The sequence below is a fragment of the Drosophila virilis genome, chromosome 2 (assembly GCF_030788295.1).
Source record: "Drosophila virilis strain 15010-1051.87 chromosome 2, Dvir_AGI_RSII-ME, whole genome shotgun sequence".
Lineage (NCBI taxonomy): Eukaryota > Metazoa > Arthropoda > Insecta > Diptera > Drosophilidae > Drosophila > Drosophila virilis.
Genome location: NC_091544.1, coordinates 28326590 through 28345443, shown reverse-complemented (window position 1 = coordinate 28345443; position 18854 = coordinate 28326590). Strand labels below are relative to the sequence as shown.

At 37.8% G+C, this 18854-nt stretch overlaps 1 protein-coding gene across 4 annotated transcripts in view; it reads right to left on the bottom strand.

Moving 5' to 3' along the window:
* The window catches only part of LOC6632808 (sex determination protein fruitless), an 85093-nt gene extending 69208 nt beyond the window's left edge, over positions 1-15885 (bottom strand). For 2 of the 4 annotated variants that reach the window (XM_032433573.2, XM_032433570.2), the window contains exon 1: positions 13168-15883. In XM_032433573.2, the coding sequence (XP_032289464.1) occupies positions 13168-13175 (8 nt within the window). In that variant the 5' untranslated portion in view covers positions 13176-15883. Of the gene's footprint in view, positions 1-13167 lie in introns of all 4 variants that reach the window. The other 2 variants (XM_032433569.2, XM_032433571.2) reach the window with 2 other exon arrangements.
* Between the last annotated feature and the right edge of the window lie 2969 nt (positions 15886-18854).

The following is an 18854-nucleotide window of genomic DNA, read 5'->3' as shown; positions in this document are numbered from 1 at the left end:
CCGCCTCTCCCTCCCAAAGCCTCTACCCCGTGGCCATAGTTGAACAACAACCGCCCGCTATGATATACAGTCGCAAAGTTGTTCGAGTTGTAAGCATTTGAATACCTAATAGATTGCCAGGTCTATTTTACAAATGTTGTTGTTTTTGTTGTTGCCTTTGTTGTTGTTGTGTTTTTAACGCATGCGAAATTGGTTTTTTTCAATTTCAATTTCTGCTTTTGAAATTTTACAAGAAATTTAGCTTTGAGCTTGAATCTAGCCTTGAATTCAAATTGTTTGCTAATTTATTGTTGTTACAAGCGCCTTAATTGAGCTGACTAAAAACCTTAAAAAAAGTTTCTTGTTTTATTAGTTGTTTCTAGTTTATATATATTAGATTTTATTTCCTTTCATGTTAGGTGCATTTTTATTTTTATAGCGTTTACCCGTGGAGGCCAATTTGTTTGAGGTTTTAATGCACATTCGCAAATATTGTCTGCTTGTTGTTGGCGCATGAATATTTCAAAACTTAATAATTCGCTATCAAATAAATTAGAGCTTAACTAAATCGAGAGCTTTGTATATAGGTTAATTAATATTTATATCTATGTTAACTCAGATAGACAGAAATCATATTATTATACCTTCAACATGATAATGGGTGAAAATTGTAAATGGGTTTTTAGCAAATGTATTTATAAGGTAGAAGGAAGCATCTTCATGTCCATTAAGCCGAGTTGATCTATCCATGTCTGTTGGTCTGTCCGTATCTCAGAACCTTTAAGAGCTAGAGACTTGAAGTTTTGATAGTACCCCGCTTTTTTAATTTAATGGATTATTTGCCCAGTTTCCGAGCGATTCAAATGCGAAGCACTTAACCAAAGAACATCTATTCATATGTATATTAAGTCAGCTTAACTGAAATATTGTAGCTAGTAATAAAAAAAAAAACACAAATGAAAGTAAAACAATAAAAATAAAAGTAATAAAAACTTAACCAATAATGATATATATATTTATATAGCACAGCTTAGTGTAGCTATAAGATTTGTCTCAAAAATGAACTAAACTTTAAGACTAAAGTAATTTTCTACAATAAAATATAAATAAATTCTTTGCAGGAAAAAGAGATTGTGAGCAGAACCTTGAATTCAGTTCCTAATAGTTCCTGCAGGCCCCCAAAATCTTACCAAAATGTTAATAAAAACATTGTTCAATTAGATTTCAAATTGCATTTATTTATTAATATGTCGTTTGTTCTGATTGGCGTTCCAAGCTTCTCCTATCTACACAAACTTGTTTATATATTTTGCTTCTTTCTGGTTTAAGAATAAAATCCAGCTGCATATAAACATTTCTTCCTTTAGTCACAACATTTCGTTGTGCCTGAAGGTTAGTTTAGCAGTCAAAATTCCATGCAGATAAATTCTAAAATAAATATAGAAAACTTTAAAAATGAATACGCTGCAAACCCCAACAACTTTCTCTGACAGCAGCAACGTACCTGCACTGCACCTGCACCCCTGCCAACGCCCCATCCTCGCCCGATTTTGGCCGTTGCCAACCAACTTGAAGTTGAGCATCTTCAAGTGTTGACAACCAGCTAAAAGCCGGCTGCTCGGTTGCTGTTTTGATTTGCCAGCTGGCGTATTTGCCACATTTTCACATTGTTGGCAATTTGGTTGGCTTTTGCTCGCCGCGCTGCCACAAGTTGCAGTTGCAGTTACAGCTTGTAAGTTGGCTTACCGATGCGCAGCAATTTTGGCTTGACTGACTCACGGTTGCGGATCAACCAAAGATAAATATATTTATATCTATATACTATGTGCGTGCGTGTGTGTGCGGCGTCTGGCATGACTCAATTAATTTAGCTCCGCAAGTGTCCAGACACAGGCAGCAGGCACCAAACACACGCCCAGTCTGGAGCCCAACACAAAAAGGCAGTGCTAAGTTGACAGCGTCGAGGATTATGCAAAGTTGTCGCGGAATGTGCGAGCGCATCTATATACACTCACACATACGTATATATAAATACACGTATATATGTGCAGTTGCGCTTGTGATTCATGGGCGTGCAAGATTTATATGCGAAAGCTTTGGGCCTTAAGTAATATTCAAATTGGTTTATCTGATTTCTTGACCACACACAACAACAGCCGCCGCATTTAATTGGCCAGGGCAAAAGGCATTAACAACAAATAAAATAAATGTGCGCACATAAAAAACAAACACAAATAATAATAATAATATGCAGACTGCAAATAAAAAAAAAAAAAGCAAATACAAACAGAAATTTTGATGACGGCACTTCCGGTGCAATTAAGCGGCAAATGTTTCGGGCTGGAAGCGAAACTGGAAGCCAACCAAGCTGACAGCGCCCAAGTACTATATATATATATATATATATATATATATATGTGAATATATATATATATATATATGTGAATATATATATATATATATATATGTGAATATATATATATAGCTATACTTTACAAGATTTTGGAATTGCCTTTTGGCATAATTTGCGGCGACAAGTAAAATGCTTATGACAAATGCAGCCAAGTGGCCAGAAACTGGGCGACGGTCGCTTCACACTTAATAAGACATAATTTGTGCAACTTTATGAGAGGCAGCTTTTCACAAATTTTTTTCTATGCGTGCGAATGCGTGGGCTCCAGCGCGGAACCCCAATTAAATGGCCAACATGTTTTGCATTTTGACGAAAATGCGATTATTTACAGAAAAATAGAAAAACAGAAAACATTTTACGGCCCGAAGTGTGGCAGCAGGCAGACGGGGTCACAGGCAGACGTGCGGCCTTTCTGGGCATGCAACAGCATCGGCAACGGCAACGGCAACGGCAACGCCTTCGCTTTCTGCACTCGTTCTGTCAAGCAAAATATTGCATTTGTGGTGACACAGGCTGGGAAGGGGGCAGGGGAGAGAGGCATGAGGAGTGCTCTCTGTCGGCTGCCAAGTCCGGCACTTAGACGCTTGGGACAAGTTAATTTTGTGGCGTCTTTTGTGTTTTCTGATGTATTTAATTTGTAATTGGTGCAGACGTGCAAATCTAATGCACTCTGGCCAAATGATAAATTGCAGCACAGGTTTTTGCCTCTCTGTCTTTGGCCGGCTTACGTGGCGTATGCGCAATGCGCGAAAATTAATAATACGCAGTGTTGTGCGGCTTGGCTTGCGCTCTGCCGCCTTTTCACTCTTTCACTCCACCACTCTCCCTCTCTTTCTCTCTCTCTCTCTTTCTCTTTCTCCTTCTCTCTAATTAAAACAAATTATTAGCGCATCATTCCCGCCCGTGTTTAACAACAATTGACAAACAGCTCACAATTGACACATGGCATAATTGACAGAATTAACATCTGCAGCGCATTTGGAGTGCTTTCATCTTGCGAATTTTGTATCTAGCATCTATCTCCAAATGCTGCAACCGCCACAATTGGCATCTTTTAGCTGTCGCTTTCATCATTTTGTTCACCATAATGCTGGCTAATAATGCGGAAAGTGCTGTCACAGCAACTGTCACAAAACTGTCATTTGCATAATGAAGCTGACTTTGTGGATGGGCTCGCGTTTGACAAATTACTCAAATGCCTTGCAATGACTCTTCTCTGACGAACCGTTGCTCAATTACAACAGTATTTCACACTAAATGCATTGCTTGCGCGAAATCTAACAATTGATGAGTAGGTGTTACGAACTAGAAGTACACATACCCTGTATCCAACATCTTAAAATACAACACGTCAATTGCGAAGCTTTTGTCTCACACAATCTATATTGAAAGGCTCGAGCGCTTATAATCGACTCAGTTCAAACCCGAAATTGCAATTAATATTTAAGAGGCAATTCAAAGATGGAACGTGAAAGATTTATAAGATTCAAAGATGAAACCTACAAGATTCAAAGGACATAAAGATAAAACTTCAAGGCTTCATACGATTCATAAGATTCAAAGAGTCAAAGATAACGTAAATGATTCATTTGGCTGAGCACTGATTCATTCCAAAATCTGTGGATATTTCGCATAGTTTTACTACAGGGTATACACACCTTTGCATGCTTAAGGCCCGCCCAGTATGCGTTGTTAAAGATAGCCCAAATGTGTTGGCCATCCACACAATATTTGCCGACTTTTCAACTGTCAGCGAAATTGGGTCAAATTAATAACCAGAAAAATGCGTGTACAAAATGTGCACAAGTAATGCGAAAGCATGCATAAAAATAAATAAAAATGAAAATACTCATACGCACACACACACACACACACATACACAGGCGCACATACATTATGAAAATTAAAAACTAAATTAAATACTGCGCTGGCAGCGAAAGATGTCTACAAATTTACAAAACAGCCAAAAACAAGCTTCGCTGACACTTTCGATTTCAATTCACAGTGTGTATATGTGTGCGTGTGTGTGTGTGCGTTTGTGTGTGTGCGTGTGTGTGTGTAGTGGCCGCAATTGTCAGTAAAAATGTTTGAAGGTGGCACCACCAATGCGACAGGTGCAAAAGTTGGCGACAATTTTTAATGAGCTGCAAAAAGTCAACGATGAGAACATATACAAATATATATTTTTTGTAAAGAACCCTCAAAACAAATAATCAAAAGTCATTTAAATTAATTAAATTCCCAGATCTGGCAACTACTTGGTTGCCTAATTCAAATGTATGCCAAAATTTATATTTTAATTATTCTTTTACTGCGATTTTCGAGATCTTTTCTAATATCGAAACATTCGCGAATTCCTAGGTAGGATAGTTTATGGCCTTATGTTATTACAGTAAACACTCTTTTAAAGGACACTTTTCTAGCTGAACGTTGCGTTAATTTTTCCTTAGGATAGTTAATTAAATTATATCTAGAGCATTACATATGTATTTATATCGCTTCAAGGTACTACGGTAAATGAATTAATGAAGCCATACTCCATTAGGCGGACACTAGTTCATTGCTTCTAAAAGTTACCCAAAGGTGGCTATCCGCCGTAGAAAGTCTTCACTGTATAAAGTTTTATTATCAAGATTTTGGACACAAAAAACACATTTTAAAAGTTTTGGAATCTTCTCCTTCGGCAGAGTTCAATCTTAGAATAATGTTGCATAAATTAAGCCATATAATGTTTAATAATTTCTAACTCTTAACAATCTATTTTTAACTTTACTCTTTCCGTTGAAAAGCTGCATTAATTTATTTAAATTGTAATTTTACAGTAACTTGACACAAACTAAACCCGTTTTGTATAACAATCACACCAAAATGAGATACTTTGAAGAACAATATAAATAATTTCAAGTAAATTAAATTAATTGCTAGCCCAAATTTGGCGTATTAAATGCCACATGCTTAACGTGCGTTTTAAAAATACTCATTAAAAAACAAAAATAAAAATAAAATAAATATAACTGCATTCATATATGCAATAAATAATTAAAAATACAACAGCAACAATTGTTGTTTTACTATTTTATATAATAAAACTCTCGCATGTTGTTGTTGCGCTGCGCATATTGCTTCCTTTTCGGCATGCGGAGTAACGTAATATAAAAATATATAAAATTTAAATAAACAACAAATAAAAAACAACAACAAGACTAACGTATCAGCAGCAGCAGCAGCAACAGCAGCAACAACAAAGGCTGCAAACAAAACACAAAAGCAAAGCAAAAGAAAAAATTTCAAGGTCAGCGCCGAAACGTGCATGCAAAAATTAAGCGCACAAAGAAAGAGCGAATGAAAAGTAAGCGAAACGAAAAAAAAAAAAAATTGAAGACAGACAAAGAGAGTGCCAAGAAATGAGCAGAGGAGAAATCAAAATTGTTCACTTTTCAGCTCTGTTTTTCTTTCGCCTTAACCTACCATGATAATAAAGGGCATATAGCATGCATGTATGTAATATGGTAGTGTGTGACAGCGACGATTCGATTTGCCTCAAGTGTAGGTACATGTGTATATGTATGTATGATGTGAAGCCTATAGCGGGCTTTATGTGTATATATAGCCAATAGTTTTAAAATTAATAAATTAAAAATAATTAAAATTCTATTGCTAAGCCTAATTGCGTATAGGGTATTTTCTAGCCATGAAAGCATTTGTGTGTATTGCTAGCTCTTAATTTCTTTTACTGTATTTTGGACTCTGATATATGTATGCACATATGTACATACATGTATATATATGTATGTATATGGATATTGCACCTAGCGATTTTTACTAACTACAATAAATATTTATAAATTTATTGTATTTTCCGGTCATCCATTCATGCTCATTCATATCTAACTTAAGTAATCTTAAGTAATCAGCGCTACTTGATAAGAAAGTGCAAAAGGGGGTTAACATTTGAAATACATATGTATGTATTATGTAGAGATTACATCATGCTTATTTTACAGTCAATGACTGAAGATAAATACTGCATAAATTTTGGAATCAAATTGCAAATATCTTTGCTCTGGCCCAAGTTAGCACAAATAAAGGCTTGATTCATCTCATAAACACTTTGGCATAAATAGAGAGAAGAGCAAGAGTGGCTATGCACAGAAGACACAAATGAGATCCAGCAGCGTAAGCTATGGTGGCAGTAACAGCGCAGCAGGCAGACAGGCGGCAGAGCTCCAACTCCAGCCACTTGTCCTTGAATGTTAAGCGAAGCAAAAGAAGATCACAAAATCGCCAAATGAGCAGCCGAAGCGATGGCAGCGACGCCAACGCTGCCAAATGCAGTCAACGTCAACGTCTGCGGCGACGCCATTAGACGAAGCGACGGCGCTGTTGCTGTTGTTGCCTTTGGGCTTGGCTGCTGCTGCTGCGGCTGCTGCTGGTGCTCAGCAGCGAACAACTGTCGTTGCTTGTTGTTGCTGTTGTTGTTGTTGCCTCTCAGCATAAATTCGCAAAGTATGCGAAATTTATTAGGGTCTGTTCGCATGGGCAGCTGTTGTTGTAGATGTTGTTGTTGTTGTTGTTGTGTTTGCTGCTGCTGTCGTGTTTCGTCTAATTTAAAGTTCACACACATGCACACAAAAGGCTATGGCTGTGTGTCCGTGTGTGTGTAACTGAATACACTTAAAAGAAACCCGAAATAGCTTACAACAACAATATACGCGTTATACGTGTGTACATGTATGTATGTATGTATGCACATACATACATATGTATGTATGTATGTATGTTTGCTTGCATGGGCCACTAACAACTACATCAAAATGTTTATATTAATTTTTGTTGCTGTTAAATTTTATTATTTGCTGTTACTGTTGTTGTAGCTGCTGCTGCTGTACGTTTCTTTATTTGTTGTGCTCTTTTAATTTTTTATTGATGTGTATTTGTTAAATTTTTAGCAAAGCCAAACCAATACAAATGCACAATTGATTGCTTCTCTCACTCTATTACTCTTTGTTCTTCTCGCTCTTGCTCTTTCAATGTGCTATCAGTCCGTGCGTGTGCGTGTTGTGTGTGTGTGTGTGTGACTTTTTTTTGGCAACTTTTTGTACGTGTGTGTGCACAGCTATTAACGATGTGGATTAAACACATGGAAGAGCGCGTGTTTAGCTAAGTTAAATGTAAACCTAACAAAACACAAAATCTAAAATTGTATTTTCTAATCAAAACAATTGATAAGCGAGCGGAAAACAGATTTCCGTAATGGCATATTTTTTTTAAAATGTATTTTTGTTATCTGCTTTAGCATTCATTCAAGATAGGAGCCGGGCACAACAAACACTTTACCTTAAGTGCCTGAAACTCAACAATTGACCGACATCTGATTTCATTTAGTTTTTTTATAATTATCTTTTTACCTTTGTTAGCTTAACAACTATGGATTTTGGCAATATGAGGCTGTTTATTTTTTATAGTGAGACTTTATTTTAAAATGGAAAATAGTTTCTTTAATATTCAAAAGGTTTTTCTAATTTACATCAATTTTTGTTATATAATATTTTGGGAATTATTTAAGTGATTTTTTTGAATAAAATTAAGGGAATTAAAAAATTTTAAAAATTATTTTTACGTATGTTGAGATTCGTTTGAGATAAAAGAAATTTTGGCAAATTAAAATAAATTCTTGTTAGCGCAGATTTTAAGTTAAGATATGTTTAACAAAATTTCTTATCTGACTTCTTGGCTTAACTAAATGTGTGAAATTTGAAAATACAAATATCAGATACTTTCCCATGTGCCAAGATACATATGTATATGTGTCAAATAGAGTGGACCTTAACTTGTTTGGCCATATACAATACGTAGATACACTATAAATTCATTCTGGGCAGACTTGTAATCAATATACTAAAACTTGATTTTATGCAACTTGATAAAAATCAAGTTAACCCTGATACTGGACATTATATTGTTAAGCTACTTGAATGGGCATTTCAATTTTTGTTTAATTTTATTTGATTTCATTATCGTTTTGGTTAACGCGACATGCTGGCATTACATAAGCTCGTACCTGAGACGGCTCACACCTCGGAACTGCCTCACAACGTCCCAGTTGGTTAAATGTTGCAGGCCATTAGAAACGACTGGAAAACCTACTTCAAAAACATGTTTTAACCTTTTTCGTGGCGTGCAAAACTCAAACTCAAATTGGTCAAGCGGCGCAGCCGCTTTACAAGTTCCAAAAAACACACACACACTTGCCAACAAGAACAAGGTAAAAGGGTAAAAACGAGGCACGCCAAAAATTTGCAAAAATGGCAACAACAGCAGCAAAAAATACAAATGAAAAAAAAATTCAAAGCGAAGCTAAAGCCGAGGCGACGCGACGCGTCGCAGCCTGTGGCCAAAACGAGCGCATGTGCCGTAGCCGTCGTCGCCGCTGACTGCGCAGCTGGCGTCGCTGTCGGCGTTGCCGTCATCGGCGACTGTCAAACCTTTGAGCGGCGATGGCGACTTAGACGTGACTTACAAACTAAATGCGCACGGCTCAAGGTTAAAAGCAGTTTATTTGTTGTAAGCCAGCGGCCAAATGGCCAACAGCTAAACAGCTAAGCAGCGCAGCCAGCAGGCGATGGCCAACAAAAGCGAAAAACGAAACTGAAAACGCCAAAAAATCACAAAAATACAATAAAAAACAAAAAAACCGAAAAAGAATCTCAAGCTGTTGTCTGGCGTTGATCTACCCTGTACTCATCGAAAGTGGCTAGAATGGGGGTATAATGGTTGTGTGCAAATTTAAATAACAGGCAGAAATAGCGGCAACACCATAAAGTAAATATATTCCTGATCAGCAGCAATAGGCCAAACGCCCATGTCTCTCATTCTCTCCGCCTTCTTGCTACTTGGGTAACTACTAGAAATATCAGATACTTCAAATGGAGATTCAGATTAAGTTTGTTTCGTATTCTCACGAAACCGATAAAAATCGATTTTTTCTTTATCAGCACCAAAAGTAAAGTCCATATCTCTTATGAGCCCTCTAGAGCCCTTAAGATTTAAAAACGGATCAAGTTCGTTTCGAGAATAATCAGTTTTAACTTGAAGAACACCAATAGCCAAGTCTATGTCAATCTGTCTATCTAAGCATACGCAGATTAATTTTGAATTCCCAATAACTCTCTCAAAATCAAACAATATTTTTCTTCGGGCGACATCAAGTAGTCGAGCACATTCGATTTGAGCAGACGGATACACACTTTCACAGGGCATCAGTTAGTCGGGCAAAATCGATTAAAGCAATTGTGGGCGGCGTAGACATGCGCATTGATTAATGCCAACATTTGGCAGATTGCAGGGCATCAGCTAGTCGAGCTTGCTTGTTGTTGTTGTTGTCAAAAGTGTTATTGTTTGTTTCAGCTTTTGTTTCGTTGGAGGACTTTGTCTGGGCGAGCCTGTGCCCAATTTTTATTTTTTATTTTTGGGGCGTGTTCGAAATGCTAACAAAACAGCAGTTAGAAGCTGCCACTGAAGATTGCTGCTGCAGCTCATATTGGCCGTTATTGTTGCTCCATTGTTGCAATATCACGTAATAATAGCAACAGTTGCCGTTGTTGCTGTTGCTGTTGCTGTTGTTGTTGTTGTTGTTGGTGTGTGCGAAATTGATTGCCAGTCGGCTTTTGTGCGCAGCGATAAAATGGCTTTCAATTAATTAGCAGGCAATTGCATTGGCAAATGCTCGTATCAATGTTGGCTAAAAGAAAAATCGTGTTTGCGCAACAAACAAATGATTCAACTTTAACCTGACCCCGCGTGTCTGTCACAGCAGCAGCAGCAGCAGCAGCAGCAGCGATCGAGCTAGCAGCTGCAGGATGACATCACTGAAATGCCTTGCCATTTGTTTAATAAAGCAACAAAAGCAGAAAACAAAATAAATGTTAAATGTTATAAATTACATTTGCGCACAATTGTCCAAAAATGTGCATTTGCATTGATTAGACAACGGGGCCTGCTTCCAGCGTTGCCAACTGTCGTGGCAACAAAAGTAGCTGAATCGTATGATGAAAAAAGCTAAAAATTTGAATAAGCATACTGACCAGTGTTGCCAACTGTCGTTGCAAAAAGTAGCCGAATGTAATATTGAAAATGGCAAATAATGTTGCCAACATAATAAAAAGGAAATAAATTGTTGCTGTCGCGGCAACAAAAGTAGCTAATTCAAATAACGACTATTGCTGCAAATTTGCAGCTAAATTTAATGCTAAAATAGCTAAATAATGTTAGAAATAGCTATACATTTAACCATTGCTCTTGGTTGCCAAAAGTCGCTGCAAAAAAGTGGGTGAATTTCATGATGAAAATAGCTTATAAAAATTAATTTAAGTTAGCAGGGCTGTCGGCGCTGCCAACTATCGCAGTAAAATTAAAGCTGAATTCAATGTAAAAATATCATATAAATAAGGTTTAAAAAAGCTTAATTAAACAAAAAAGGGTAAATTATAGTCTAAAAATATCTAAGTAAAGGTAAATCCAAGAAGTAGCTTCAAATGGCTACAAATTTAAATAAGCAGGCTGGTCAGTGCTGCCAACTCCTGCTGCAAAATTCATTCTGAATTTAAGGCTAAAAACAGCTGAATAAAACTGAAAATAGATAATTAAGAGCTCAAGAAGCTAAACATTTCAGTTGCATAGTTGGTAAATGTTGCCAATTTTTGCTGCAAAATATGGTTTAATCTATAGCTGTAAAAAGACTGAATGACAGGTAAATGCAAATTTCAACAGTTTCCGGTGACGACATCTTAAATAAAGCGAAACTTAGCTGGAAAAGAGCCAATTTCGCTGACATAGCTTAATTGTCGCTACAGCAGTTGCTGTTGCTCTTGATCTGGCGATGTTGCTGCCACCCACAACATGCAACAAGCACGCTTGCGCCCACGCGAGCCTAACCAAAGCTGTCAAAATATCAGTTGCAGCAACAACAACAACAACTAAATTAACAAGTTAACAAATGCAAAATCGGTAGTTGTTGTAGGTGCCACAATTCAAATTAATTCAATTAGCATGCATTGCGTATTTTGTTTGCCATCAACTATTTTAAATTGATGACGTCGCCGGAGCTTGGAGCTGCTCCTATTTGGCTGGCAGCACCAGCAGCTAGCTCAGCCCCAGTTATAGCCGCACGATCGCTTTGTATTTGTCCTTCACAAGTCGTTGACTAAATTGGAATTGATTTGGCAACATTTGCGGGCAATTTGACTTTGACCATATGGGCGCGGGCAGACGATGTTTATGCTCAAACTTTAGCCAAAACTTTAATGGCAGCGATTAAAGTTTGCGTTGCAAAAATTCATTTTCTTGCGTGCCCAATTGATATCAAGCTGTGCACAATATGCGGGCCACCAGTGTCGGTCATTAGCAATATTTCAAATTGTACGCAAATTTCAAATGCAGCAAGTGGGTTGCTTCGGATTATTTACATAATTTTATTTCTTAAGCATTTATTATAAAAAAGAATTTGGTTTCGCATAATAGAGTTATGTGTGTAACTCATGTGTATTACTTAGCTTAGTCCGGGCCAACCTTAAAGGTTAAGGACATTGCTTTTCTGCATCTGCACGCACGTGAGAAATTGTATATAATTTATATAGATATTATGGATTGAAGTCAAGCGGATTTGAATCAAAATTTGAATCAAATTAACGTTTTCCGTCTACAAGAATAATCATTTAAAGGTTTTCCGCTTAATTTCCACAGTTGCAGGTGGAATTGCAAAACCGCTGAAACTGAAATTTCATCAGTTCCTTAAAAATTATAAAACTGAAAAATTCGTTCATTTGCCAACTAGGAATGTAGGATTCTGCGTAAAGTGTTAAACATAAATGAATGTTCATGAAGATCTTTGGAAATGAACTTGAAATCGTAAGCTCAAACACCAAATCATTGAGCATCATTTACAGCAAGAAGAGATGCTTTTCACAATTAAATTAGTGCAAGGATCTTTGAAAATAAGTGTATGACCAAGAGGACCAGGTAATCAAAAAACTTTCATTAAACCGTTCCTTACAATTTTCCACATATGCGGGTGGAATTGGCTAAAATCATTGCCCTAAAATTCTGTGCATGATTTTGAGATACATTTATGCTAAATTCGGAACAAGAAATTTGTTGAAATGTAGAATTCTACAAATTGATCTCAAACGGCAATTTTTAAACTCAAGGACTAACAAAATTTGTAAATAATTTCAATATTATTAGAAGCAATAAATATATGTGGTATGAAACATAGTTTACCTAGCGATACTTTCAAATATTGTATCTAAATAATTGACATAAAAGTATCGCAAACTAAATCATAGATATTGAAGCATTGCCTCGTACTTAATTTTGTATAAAACATAATAACTTGTAGGTAATGTAACTATAAAAAAGTTTCCAAGTTAAGTGAATATCCACACATATGCTCTTAGACAATGTATCTAAATAATATGTCTAAAATTTGTTTCTTAATTATATTGCACAGGAAATATCATTATATGTGGAGCATAAAGTATCTGGCGCTTCATAAAAAATGATATTTCCTGTGCAATATAATTAAGAAACAAATTATTTAATAAATTTGTTATAGATATTGTACATAAATATCCTAATATTCTGTATGAAATGAAATGAATTAAAACTAATAAATTTATAAAATTAAATGCCCTTCGCATTTTTTTTTTATTATGTAACACACGTGTGCACAAGACATTTTTTTGTTGAAATAGATGGATTAAAAGCTTAGCACCAACCTGGTCATTTCCACAAAAAGATAGTTATAACATTTGCACCGTGTGAATAAAGTTGAGATACATGCAGAGTATCTGGTTTGAGTATTTTTGTTTCAGTTGATTTTGATTTTGTGTAGTTTTGTATTATGTTTAAAATTGATTGATTTGTTTTTGATTTTGTTTTATTTTTTGCTTTTTGGTATGCTGCAGTATTTAACGTGTCCAACATGCACATCAATTTGTTGTAGCACCAATCATCAATAATTTGATTGTATCTTTGTATCTGCAAATACACACGCGCATTCTAACGTTCCACTGCCTACGTGCGACTTCCTACGCGAACGGCAGTAAACAATTTTATGAGCTGTGAAGAACACGCGAAATATTTGTTGTTTTTAGCAATTTTTGTTGTTACTGCTGCTGCTGCTGCTGCTGTTGTAGCTGCTGTTGGCATTTTCGCAAAAATGATTACACAATTTGTTAAAGAGAGTCCCCGACCGCCCCGAAAGCAAGTAAAAATTAGTAAAGAGTGCGTACTACTAGTTGGCTGGCTAATTAGTAGCTTGGACTCGTAGCTGCGCTCGTATCTGACGGATACGGATATGCTTGTAAATATGCTCGAAGCACACGAAACCAAAGCGTACCGCATCAGCACGTACCGCCGACTGGTCGGCCGTTCCGACCATGCGACAGACGGACCCTTGCCAATTCCCAAGTAAACAAAATAAATAACATAATTTAAAAAGCACAAAGCGCAAAAACTGAGCAAAAATGCGCGAGTATCTAAAAGGCGAGTATCTAAAGGCGGCGAACGGCAAACGCTCTTATTTTTTTTTTTTACTTTTTTTTTGTATAAATGTATATATATATTTTTTTTGTGTTGCCAAAATTCGGGGCCGAGCCGGGGCTGGCGCGGCATCGGGCCTGGCAAGGGACGGGCAAAGCTTACAGATACTTTGCCGCTGTCGGCAGTTGCTGCATCTGCCGGCGTCGCAGCTGCGGCGACATTTCAGCAGCAGCAGCAACGATCAAGGGCATATTGGACACGAAGACGTCGCTGTCGCTGTCGGCGTCGCGGTCGCAGTCGCAGTCGCAGCTATTGTCTCACCCTTGAAGGCGCTTACAGCAGCGATCTGTATTTGTATCTGTATCTGCGTCGGTATCTGTATCTGTATCTGTATCTGTAGCTGTGTCTGTGTATCTGACGCTGGGTTTTCGCTTTCAAACGAGCAATTTGCGAATTTCCTCTTTTTGTTCGACAGCCGCTCGTCTGCTTAAGAGCATTTATTTTATTTCTATACCTCTTTTGCCTGCTAACCTAGTACCCGATCTTCGGCGTTATATCTGGTGTGAGTGCGTGTGTGTGTGTGCGTGTGTGTGTGTGCGTGTGTAAGTCTTGTTTTGTCTCTTTTTTCGTTGCCGTTTTCATGTGCGCTCAAACAACAACATCATCCCCCAAATATATAAAAGTCTCAGTCTCATATCATTTTAATTCCATGGAATTGTCTGAAAATTAAGCGCAAAAAATGAAATAAAATAAAATAAAATTCAAACCGATGTCGGCTGCCTGTGCGCAAAATGTGCTCCTCACATGTTTAGATATATTCCTAAAGGGACTGACAGATACCACATGATGAGGATCTCTGCTTATTTGCAGCTCCCCAGCTTTAATGATCATCATCAGCTGTTTGTGAGCTGCGCTTTCGGGATCGAGTGGGGGACGACTGTGGCTGGGACTGGGGCTGGGACTGGGGCTGGGCTGGGGCATGCCTTTTGTGTGCGTGCAGCTTTTGTTGTTTTAGTGAAAATTTGCAATTTGCATTTGTTGTTGTTCTCTTACAGCACATTTTCACAATTTGCATTTCTATCGAACTCTATACAGATTGTGTTTATGATAAGTGGATATATAGCATTACATTAATACGAAATTATGCCAAGCAATAAGTGGGCATATGCAAATGTGTTTCTTTTTTTTTTTTTTAATTTAAATTATAAGCAAGGGCTCAGAAATATAGCAACAAAAATCAAATATATTGTTTTCCATAGAAATGCCAACTTGATTGATTGCTTCGCAGAACTGCAAACAGAATTTCTAAGACCAGAGCTTATCGCCTAGGCATTTTGTGTCAAGAAAATTATGTTTAGTAAGTCTCATCCAAGAAAACCCACTGAAATTGCAGCAGCCTCAAGCCTGCCACACACTTTGGTGTGTACGTGGGTGTGTGTTTCTGTGTGTGTGTGTGTGTGTGTGTGTGTGTGTGTGTGTGTGTGTGTGTGTGTGTGTGTGTGTGTGTGTGTGTGTGTGTGTGTGTGTGTGTGTGTGTGTGTGTATGTGTGCGGGTGTGCGTTGCTCAAATAGCCGCTGATCTCATTGGAACGCGCAAAAAGTTCAATATGTTGCGCGACACATGTTGCATGCTTGTTTGATAAGCTTAAGATGTTTTGGTTTCAACTTGAAGCAGACGTAAATTTTGTTTTATCCATAGATATGTATGTATTTGTATATATTGCACCGATGTTTGCCAATTGTCTGACTGAGAGATTCTGAACAGCACTTTGCACTTGATAACAGTTAGCCACAATTAGTCTAAGACTAAGATCGTTTGATTTGTGTGTATGTTTGTATTTTTCTTTTTTTTGTCTTTTTATTATTCTTTTTTTTTGCTGCGATAGAAACGCGTGCCACAACGTTGCGGTTGCAGTTGTTTTTAGCGAGTGTTCGTTGCAAATGCTGCAAATAATGCTAAAAGTCTAAAAAGAACACGTTCAGCAGCAGCAGCAGCAGCAGCAACAACAACAACAACAACAACAATAGCTAAAACTTTAGCAGCAGCGTCTCTGTCGCAGTCGCTGCCGAAGCAGTTGCAGCTGAGAGCAAAAAAGCAAACGTCGCCGCCGCATGCGGCAAATGCCGAAGCCGCAGCAAGCTGCAATTACACTCTCGCACTCTCTCTCTCGCACACTCTGTTTGTATCTCTCTCTCAGCAGCAGGGCAGCTTGCATGGCATTAGAATTGACTTAGATTAAGACTAAGACGGGCCGCAAGTCCGAGCCAAAGTCCGAGTGGGCTTCGTGCCTTTGGCCAGATCGGTTGCCGGTTTGCAGTCGAATCTGTGTGTGTGCGTGTGTGTATGTGCACGCGTGTATGTGTGCGTCTGAGTGTGTTTGTGTGTTTGTTGCTCAGTTCTTGCGGCACATGTGCGCAACAGCTCTTAAGTGGCTTTCGAAGTGCTGTCGCTGCCGCTGCTGTTGCCGCTACTGGCCCAGCAACAAACACAAACACAAAAGCAAACACAAAGGCAAACACAAACAAAGGGGCAGAGGCCGGGGGCAGGGGCAGGCGCAACGGCAGGGGCCGTGCGTAAACTTTGCAAAAAGCACACACAAAAGATGCCACACCAAAAGCGCACATAGATCGCTCGTTTCGCACAGCCCAACTATCTGAAGCTGAAGAAAAAAAAAACGAGAATGAAAGGCTATTTACGGCAGGCCGTATATTAAATACCCTTTGCAGACATGCTTACTAAGGAAATATATTCTACTTATTTTTTGTGTATAATTTATTATAATTGTCAAGTTTGAAAAACAAAAAAGTTTCGATCATTTCTTCCCATAAAGTTACATATTAAAGAAGTCCGTTGTGTATAAGAATTTGTTGGAACATGGTAAAACGTCAACATTGACAAGAATGTCCTGAAACGCATAAAACTATTTCACACAAGAACTAAATTTGTCAGTAAAGGGCTTCAATCCAGCAAGTTCCGACTTGAAGCCTTCAATCCGAGCGACTAGTGTAAATAGAAACATATGGGCATGGCTATATTTCAGCTCCCTGGGCTGTTGATACTGATCAGGAATATATATACATCTGGATCGGAGATGTGTTCTTCTGAGCGTTACACATTTCCTGACAAACTTCAAATGCCCGTCTGCAAGGGCATACAAAAAAATTTTGCGCGCCTAAGCTTGTTGCTCTGCCTCTTAAATACTCTCTCACTCGCACTCTCTCTCGCTCTCTCTCTCTCTCTCTCTCTCTCTATCTCTCCCTCTCTCTCTATCTGGCTCTATCGCTCACACACACACACATGCATGTACGCTAAACCCGCTCTCTTTATGCCTGCCTTTCCCATTCTCTCTTGCGCTCATGTAAAAACAATTTGAACGCCAAAAGATACACAGCAGTATCTCATAGATACACAGACACAAACGCAGGCGATCGCACGCACTCAGCGCTGAGCGACTAGCGTCAAATTCGCGCTAATTATTTGCAAGCTTTTTTTTCTTTTCAGCGAACCTATGCACACACAAAATGTGTAATAAATACATATAAATAAAAGTATCTATGAAATGGATAATGGATGTATCTTTTTGTGAGTGAGCTCTCTTTGTGGCTTTTAAAGAGCGCAATATGTCAATAATTTTAAGGTTTGCATTTAACCTTTAACATTGCTTAGTTAAAAATACACAGATACACACACTCGCACACACACACACACTCGCACACTCAGCATTCGCCACGCATACGCAAACAGCGCGCGCGCGCTAAAAAAAACGGAGAAACGTAAAAATTGTGGCTAACTGGTGAATGTAGTTAGAGACAGAGAGAGAGAGAGGGAGAGGGGGTATTTGGGGGCGTGCGGCAAACAGTAATTGGCAAGGTCGTTTCGGCATTTGTCGTAATCATTGGCAACGTTTTCTGGCTTGGCTTCTGCCGGCGCTGCGTTTGCTTTTTGGCCAACAACTGCAAACGAACGAATGACAAAACAAACTTTGCCTGTTTGCATTTGTTGTGTGGCCCATGAAGAGCGCAGCCAGCCAGGCAGGCAGTCAGCCACAGTGGTTAAGAGGGACAACAAAAACAACAAACAAGCAAGGGTCTTCACGTAAAGCTTAGCTCACTAGAAGATACCCTGTATCCAGTTACAAGCTGTCATACAAAATGCCAGGCGGAGATAAAATACGAAAGTCAAATCTTCTGGAGCTTTGTATACAAAAGGGAAGTCTATATGTTCATTTTTAAATAACAAATTGAAAACCGATATTTATCGATTTTGACAGCTATCGACAGTACGAAATAGATTTGATCGCACAGTTACACTGATCTATTGATTCTGATCTAGAAGATATAAGTTTTATATTCAGATATGTCGCCATGGACTTGTCACATACACACACAATAAACCTTTATACCCTAGTTTACCTATTGTTAATAGCTACAGGGTATTAAAACAATGAAACCCACTCGCAAAAAAGGGCATGCTGCTGCCAAATTTGACATCGGTTGCTTGGCTTCTTAGTTAGCAAATATTTTACTTCAACGTTTTGTTCCACTTTTTTTTTTTTAAATTACTTCGAAAATAAACCAAAGACCCTTGATTGCATATTGGATTGGAAAACAAAACGAAGCTATCTGCTGCGAGCTTAATAGATACATTTATCAGTTATTTCGTATTTTATTGGTATCAACTATATTAGTATATTTATTTATTTATAATATTGAAAATATTTTTTTATATTGGAAGCGAGGAGAACATATTTTTGTACAAAAAAATATATAAAAATAATATGTACTTACAAAAAATAACTTATATATAATACTTTGAATAAAAATATTAACAATGTTCTCTAAAGAAACACATTCTAAAGCTTCTCGATAACTATAAACTATAATCTTAACCTTTTTAGCCTCAAATTAGTTTGAATTAACG